Here is an 8664-nt window from a genome sequence, read left to right as displayed (position 1 = left end):
CAGATGACACAATCTCAATCGCACTCCACACTGCCCTTTCCCACCTGGACAAAGGGAACACCTATGTGAGAATGCTGTTCATTGACTACAGCACAGCATTCAACACCACAAAGTTCCCACAAATCTCATCACCCCGGGAGTAAGCACCTCCTTCTGCTACTGGATCCTGGACTTCCTGACTGGCCGCCAACAGGTGGTAAGAGTAGGCAACAACACATCTTCCACGCTGATCCTCAACACTGGGGCACCTCGGGGGTGCATGCTTAGTCCCCTTCTATACTCCCTGTTCACCCACGACTACATGGCCGGGCATGACTTCAACACTATCAAAGGTTTGATGACGACACAACAGTGGTAGGCCTGATCACCGACAACGATGAAGGGAGGATGTCAGAGACTTGGCAGTGTGGTGCCAGGACAACAACCTCTCTCTCAATGTGAGCAAGACACAGGAGCTGATCGTGGACAATAGGAAATGGAGAGCTCTGCCATGGAAAATAATGTTACTGATACATTTCAGTTAATGAACCTCTCTCCATGAAAGCTTGGCTGATTGGGCCAAATATAATACCAGTCAAAATGATATCTACAGTGATACCAATACTGAAACCATGTTCTCTAGATTCCCCAGTCTTTATGATGTTACTAATACTGAAACCATGTTCTCTAGACTCCCCAGTCTTTATGATGTTACTAATACTGAAACAGTGTTCTCTAGACTCCCCAGTCTTTATGATGTTACTAATACTGAAGTCATGTTCTCTAGACTCCCCAGTCTTTATCATGTTACTAATACTGAAACCATGTTCTCTAGACTCCCCAGTCTTTATCATGTTACTAATACTGAAGTCATGTTCTCTAGACTCCCCAGTCTTTATGATGTTACTAATACTGAAGCCATGTTCTCGAGACTCCCCAGTCTTTATGATGTTACTAATACTGAAGTCATGTTCTCTAGACTCCCCAGTCTTTATGATGTTACTAATACTGAAGTAATGTTCTCTAGACTCCCCAGTCTTTATGATGTTACTAATACTGAAGTCATGTTCTCTAGACTCCCCAGTCTTTATGATGTTACTAATACTGAAACCATGTTCTCTAGACTCCCCAGTCTTTATGATGTTACTAATACTGAAACCATGTTCTCTAGACTCCCCAGTCTTTATGATGTTACTAATACTGAAGTCATGTTCTCTAGACTCCCAGTCTTTATGATGTTACTAATACTGAAACCATGTTCTCTAGACTCCCCAGTCTTTATGTTGTTACTAATACTGAAACCATGTTCTCTAGACTCCCCAGTCTTTATGATGTTACTAATACTGAAGTCATGTTCTCTAGACTCCCAGTCTTTATGATGTTACTAATACTGAAACCATGTTCTCTAAACTCCCCAGTCTTTATGATGTTACTAATACTGAAGTCATGTTCTCTAGACTCCCCAGTCTTTATGATGTTACTGATACTGAAACCATGTTCTCTAGACTCCCCAGTCTTTATGATGTTACTAATACTGAAGCCATGTTCTCTAGACTCCCCAGTCTTTATGATGTTACTAATACTGAAGCCATGTTCTCTAGACTCCCCAGTCTTTATGATGTTACTAATACTGAAACCATGTTCTCTAGACTCCCCAGTCTTTATGATGTTATTAATACTGAAACCATGTTATCTAGACTCCCCAGTCTTTATGATGTTACTAATACTGAAGTCATGTTCTCTAGACTCCCCAGTCTTTATGATGTTACTAATACTGAAACCATGTTCTCTAGACTCCCCAGTCTTTATGATGTTACTAATACTGAAACCATGTTCTCTAGATTCCCCAGTCTTTATGATGTTACTAATACTGAAACCATGTTCTCTAGACTCCCAGTCTTTATGATGTTACTAATACTGAAACAGTGTTCTCTAGACTCCCCAGTCTTTATGATGTTACTAATACTGAAGTCATGTTCTCTAGACTCCCCAGTCTTTATCATGTTACTAATACTGAAACCATGTTCTCTAGACTCCCCAGTCTTTATCATGTTACTAATACTGAAGTCATGTTCTCTAGACTCCCAGTCTTTATGATGTTACTAATACTGAAGCCATGTTCTCGAGACTCCCCAGTCTTTATGATGTTACTAATACTGAAGTCATGTTCTCTAGACTCCCCAGTCTTTATGATGTTACTAATACTGAAGTAATGTTCTCTAGACTCCCCAGTCTTTATGATGTTACTAATACTGAAGTCATGTTCTCTAGACTCCCCAGTCTTTATGATGTTACTAATACTGAAACCATGTTCTCTAGACTCCCCAGTCTTTATGATGTTACTAATACTGAAACCATGTTCTCTAGACTCCCCAGTCTTTATGATGTTACTAATACTGAAGTCATGTTCTCTAGACTCCCCAGTCTTTATGATGTTACTAATACTGAAACCATGTTCTCTAGACTCCCCAGTCTTTATGATGTTACTAATACTGAAACCATGTTCTCTAGACTCCCCAGTCTTTATGATGTTACTAATACTGAAGTCATGTTCTCTAGACTCCCCAGTCTTTATGATGTTACTAATACTGAAACCATGTTCTCTAAACTCCCCAGTCTTTATGATGTTACTAATACTGAAGTCATGTTCTCTAGACTCCCCAGTCTTTATGATGTTACTGATACTGAAACCATGTTCTCTAGACTCCCCAGTCTTTATGATGTTACTAATACTGAAGCCATGTTCTCTAGACTCCCCAGTCTTTATGATGTTACTAATACTGAAGCCATGTTCTCTAGACTCCCCAGTCTTTATGATGTTACTAATACTGAAACCATGTTCTCTAGACTCCCCAGTCTTTATGATGTTATTAATACTGAAACCATGTTATCTAGACTCCCCAGTCTTTATGATGTTACTAATACTGAAGTCATGTTCTCTAGACTCCCCAGTCTTTATGATGTTACTAATACTGAAACCATGTTCTCTAGACTCCCCAGTCTTTATGATGTTACTAATACTGAAACCATGTTCTCTAGACTCCCCAGTCTTTATGATGTTACTAATACTGAAGTCATGTTCTCTAGACTCCCCAGTCTTTATGATGTTACTAATACTGAAACCATGTTCTCTAAACTCCCCAGTCTTTATGATGTTACTAATACTGAAGTCATGTTCTCTAGACTCCCCAGTCTTTATGATGTTACTGATACTGAAACCATGTTCTCTAGACTCCCCAGTCTTTATGATGTTACTAATACTGAAGCCATGTTCTCTAGACTCCCCAGTCTTTATGATGTTACTAATACTGAAGCCATGTTCTCTAGACTCCCCAGTCTTTATGATGTTACTAATACTGAAGTCATGTTCTCTAGACTCCCCAGTCTTTATGATGTTACTAATACTGAAGCCATGTTCTCTAGACTCCCCAGTCTTTATGATGTTACTAATACTGAAGCCATGTTCTCTAGACTCCCCAGTCTTTATGATGTTACTAATACTGAAGCCATGTTCTCTAGACTCCCCAGTCTTTATGATGTTACTAATACTGAAACCATGTTCTCTAGACTCCCCAGTCTTTATGATGTTACTAATACTGAAGCCATGTTCTCTAGACTCCCCAGTCTTTATGATGTTACTAATACTGAAGCCATGTTCTCTAGACTCCCCAGTCTTTATGATGTTACTAATACTGAAACCATGTTCTCTAGACTCCCCAGTCTTTATGATGTTACTAATACTGAAGTCATGTTCTCTAGACTCCCCAGTCTTTATGATGTTACTAATACTGAAGCCATGTTCTCTAGACTGCCCAGTCTTTATGATGTTACTAATCCTGAAACCATGTTCTCTAGACTCCCCAGTCTTTATGATGTTACTAATACTGAAACCATGTTCTCTAGACTCCCCAGTCTTTATGATGTTACTAATACTGAAGTCATGTTCTCTAGACTCCCCAGTCTTTATGATGTTACTAATACTGAAGCCATGTTCTCTAGACTCCCCAGTCTTTATGATGTTACTAATACTGAAACATGTTCTCTAGACTCCCCAGTCTTTATGATGTTACTAATACTGAAACCATGTTCTCTAGACTCCCCAGTCTTTATGATGTTACTAATACTGAAGTCATGTTCTCTAGACTCCCCAGTCTTTATGATGTTACTAATACTGAAGTCATGTTCTCTAGACTCCCAGTCTTTATGATGTTACTAATACTGAAGCCATGTTCTCTAGACTCCCCAGTCTTTATGATGTTACTAATACTGAAGCCATGTTCTCTAGACTCCCCAGTCTTTATGATGTTACTAATACTGAAACCATGTTCTCTAGACTCCCAGTCTTTATGATGTTACTAATACTGAAGTCATGTTCTCTAGACTCCCAGTCTTTATGATGTTACTAATACTGAAGCCATGTTCTCTAGACTCCCCAGTCTTTATGATGTTACTAATACTGAAACATGTTCTCTAGACTCCCCAGTCTTTATGATGTTACTAATACTGAAACCATGTTCTCTAGACTCCCAGTCTTTATGATGTTACTAATACTGAAGTCATGTTCTCTAGACTCCCAGTCTTTATGATGTTACTAATACTGAAGTCATGTTCTCTAGACTCCCAGTCTTTATGATGTTACTAATACTGAAGCCATGTTCTCTAGACTCCCAGTCTTTATGATGTTACTAATACTGAAACATGTTCTCTAGACTCCCCAGTCTTTATGATGTTACTAATACTGAAACCATGTTCTCTAGACTCCCCAGTCTTTATGATGTTACTAATACTGAAGTCATGTTCTCTAGACTCCCCAGTCTTTATGATGTTACTAATACTGAAGTCATGTTCTCTAGACTCCCCAGTCTTTATGATGTTACTAATACTGAAGCCATGTTCTCTAGACTCCCCAGTCTTTATGATGTTACTAATACTGAAGCCATGTTCTCTAGACTCCCCAGTCTTTATGATGTTACTAATACTGAAACCATGTTCTCTAGACTCCCCAGTCTTTATGATGTTACTAATACTGAAGTCATGTTCTCTAGACTCCCCAGTCTTTATGATGTTACTAATACTGAAGTCATGTTCTCTAGACTCCCCAGTCTTTATGATGTTACCAGAGCCATGTATTAGAGAGGACATTGAGGTTTCTGCATTATGATGTATTTACATGACACTTCAACATTCTGTGGCAGGCATAGTAGCTCCCCATTAACATTACATGGGGGATATTTAAACAATGCTATGTAACTGAATATTACAGTTACACAGCATTGTTATCTCAACTTCATCTCGGCCCTAACAACACTAGTGCCAAAATATCCTCCAAACACCGGCTTCCCAAGCATTATCTCTTAATTAGAACAATATTACAAATTCTAAAAGTTGGCCTAAGTCTCTAAATATATGACTCTGGATGTTACCAATACTGAAGCCATGTGCTCCAAGCTCAACGGAACTCTCTGGGAACAGGTGAACATCTGGCCATGTTACTGCTCTATTCTGGGAGTGTCACCCTTCACATCCAAATCTGAGTTTCAACCCCACCACAGCTCACAATCTCCCAGCCTCAAACCCTCTGGGACTAGGGCAGCTGTGTGTGTCTGACTAGGGCTGGGGGAACCAGACTTCACGCTGGACTTTGCATAACATGCAAATTGTGGACTTCACTCTCAGGTCTTTATATGGCTGCGTGAACTAGATTTACTTGTGACAGATATACACTCTCATAATGTCAAAATAGTACTTCTTGAATGCAATCAATATTCACTCTCAGAGTTGGAGGGGTATAGAAGTTGAGTAGGCCATGAATAGTTGGGAAGTTGGGTTTGGGCAGGTTCAACTTTCATGCTATTGTGTACTGAAATGGGCACAAAATCTAAACCTAATTCAGAATTGTGTTCAACATGTCCTAAAATAAATAGTATTTACAGCTCTGTATCCTTAATGGTCCTGGTGTGTAAACAAAGATTGAAAATGTTTGCTTAATATATTGAGAGATACGTGCAGTATCATAATCCGTAGTCTAACTAATTACATTATTGTATCGTAGTTTCATATTTTGATTATTTGGAGTTTAGAGTACTGTAGAATACAGGAGACTCTGTAGCTCTGCAGCTGTTGAGTCAGAGCAGTTCCTCTTTAGCTGAGGGAGGTTTTTGTACGACGCTCTAACACTGTGTGAACGGAAAGCTGGCACCCTGCTGACAGTAGTAATCTCCTGCATCTTCAGCCTGGACTCCACTGATGGTCAGAGTGTAATGAGTATAAGAACTACCAGATCCACTCCCACTGAAACGACCTGGAATCCCAGACTGACGGGTTGTAGCATAATAAACCAGGAGTTTATGAGCTTCTCCAGGTTTCTGCAGGTACCAGTGGAGATAATTACGAGTACTTGAACTGGCTGTACAGCTGATAGAGACAGTCTCTCCTGGACTAACAGACTGAGATTTAGGAGACTGAGTCAGAATTATATCTGCTGATGATTCTGAAAGATAAACAAAGGTGAAGGAAGGTTGATTAGTAAGGTTATCACAACAACAAACATATCATAAAAGCAAAGCCTTTTAAACAAAACTGTCAAATTAACGAATGTGTATCTCTGAAGCCAAACCCATAATAAATCAAAGTTAGTCAAAGTGTCTCTCACCCTGAACAAGGAGTCCCAGTGTTCCCAGCAGTAGAATCAGTGACATCATCATTGTGCTGCGTGGCAGTGGCTCTGAAAGGAGTGAACAGTCACTGATCAACACTGGGGTTTTAAAAGTATGTGGAGCAATGAGGCAGGACAGCTGTGCAAATATCTCATATTTTATGCAAATGTGTGTGTGTGCGCGCACGCGCACATTACAGGGAGAGAGAGAGAGAGATGAAATAAGTCAAGTTTCCAATAGTAGGCCTAAATCAAATCTTTTTTTTTGGTCACATACACGTGATGAGTGCTCCTACACCTGCATTGCTTGCTGTTTGGGGTTTTAGGCTGGGTGTCTGTACAGCACTTTGAGATATCAGCTGATGTACGAAGGGCTATATAAATAAATTGGATTTGGGGATCGGGCTTGGGCTTGGGCTCGGGTTGATCTCCTTGATGATCTTTTTGGCCTTCCTGTGACATCGGGTGCTGTAGGTATCCTGGAGGGCGGGTAGTTTGCCCCCGGTAATGCGTTCTGCAGACCATACCACCCTCTGGAGAGCCTTGTGGTTGCGGGCGGTGCAGTTTCCGTACCAGGCAGTGATACAGCCTGACAGGATGCTTTCAATTGTGCATCTGTAAAGGTTTGTGAGGGTTTTAAGTGACAAGCCAAATGTCTTTAGCCTCCTGAGGTTGCAGAGGCTCTGTTGCGCTTTCTTCACCACACTGTCTGTGTGGGTGGTCCATTTCAGTTTGTCACTGATGTGTACGCCAAGGAACTTGAAGCTTTCCACCTTCTCCACTGTGGTCCCATTGATGTAGATAGGGGGGTGTGCCCTCTGCTGTTTCCTGAAGTCCACAATCATCTCCTTTGTTTTGTTGACGTTGAATGAGAGGTTGTTTTCCGGGCACCGCACTCCCAGAGCCCTCACCTCCTCACTGTAGGCTGTCTTGTCATCGTTGGTTATCAAGCCTACTACTGTTGTGTCGTCTGCAAACTTGAGGTTTGAGTTGGAGGCGTGCTTGGCCACGCAGTCATGTGTGAACAGGGAGTTCAGGAGGGGGCTCAGCTCACACCCTTGTGGGATCAGCAGAGTAGAGGGGATGTTTCCTACCTTCATCACCTGGGGGTGGCCCATCAGAAAGTCTAGGACCCAGTTGCACAGCGCGGGGTTCAGACCCAGGGCCTCTAGTTTAATGATGAGCTTGGAGGGTACTATGGTGTTGAATGCTGAGCTATAGTCAATAAACAGCATTCTTACATTGGTGTTCCTCTTGTCCAGATGGGTTAGGGCAGAGTACAGTGATGGCGATTGCATCGTCTGTGGATCTATTGGGGCGGTAAGCAAATTGAAGTGGGTCTAGGATGTCAGGTAAGGTAGAGGTGATATGATCCTTGACTAGTCTCTCAAAGCACTTCATGATGACAGAGGTGAGTGCTACGGGGCGATAGCCATTGAGTTCAGTTACCTTTGCCTTCTTGGGTACAGGAACAATGGTGGCCATCTTGAAGCATGTGGGGACAGCAGACTGGGATAAGTAGAGATTGAACATGCCTGTAAACACACCAGCCAGCTGGTCTGCACATTCTCTGAGGATGCGGCTAGGGATGCCGTCTGGGCTGGCAGCCTTGCGAGCGTTAACACATTTAAATGTTTTACTCAAATCGTCCACGGATAAGGAGAGCCCACAGTCCTTGATAGCAGGCCGCGTCGGTGGCACTATGTTATCCTCAAAGCGTGCAAAGAATGTGTTTAGCCTGTCCGGAAGCAAGACGTCGGTCTCGGTGACGCGGCTGGTTTTCCTTTTGTAGTCCGTGATTGTCTGTAGTCCCTGCCACATACGTCTCATGTCTGAGCCATTGAATTGCGACTCCACTTTAACTCTATACTAGAGGTCAACCGATTATGATTTTTCAACGCCGATACCGATACCGGTTATACATTTACATTTACATTTAAGTCATTTAGCAGACGCTCTTATCCAGAACGACTTACAAATTGGTTATTGGAGAGAAAACAAAGCCGATACCGATTAATCGTCCGATGTAA

The 8664-nt window shown here is 41.6% G+C and overlaps 1 gene segment (V, D, J or C); it reads right to left on the bottom strand.

Annotated features, from left to right (window-relative positions):
- Positions 1-6132: 6132 nt before the first annotated feature.
- LOC118399056 (probable non-functional immunoglobulin kappa variable 6D-41) lies at positions 6133-6733 on the bottom strand. The segment is given in 2 exon segments: positions 6133-6469; positions 6632-6733. Coding segments are annotated over 2 exon segments (372 nt in total).
- Between the last annotated feature and the right edge of the window lie 1931 nt (positions 6734-8664).

The sequence above is a fragment of the Oncorhynchus keta genome, chromosome 20 (genome assembly GCF_023373465.1).
Source record: "Oncorhynchus keta strain PuntledgeMale-10-30-2019 chromosome 20, Oket_V2, whole genome shotgun sequence".
In the NCBI taxonomy this organism is placed as follows: Eukaryota; Metazoa; Chordata; class Actinopteri; order Salmoniformes; family Salmonidae; genus Oncorhynchus; species Oncorhynchus keta.
Note: the sequence above shows the minus strand (reverse complement) of the source record. Positions and strands in the feature narration are given on the sequence as shown.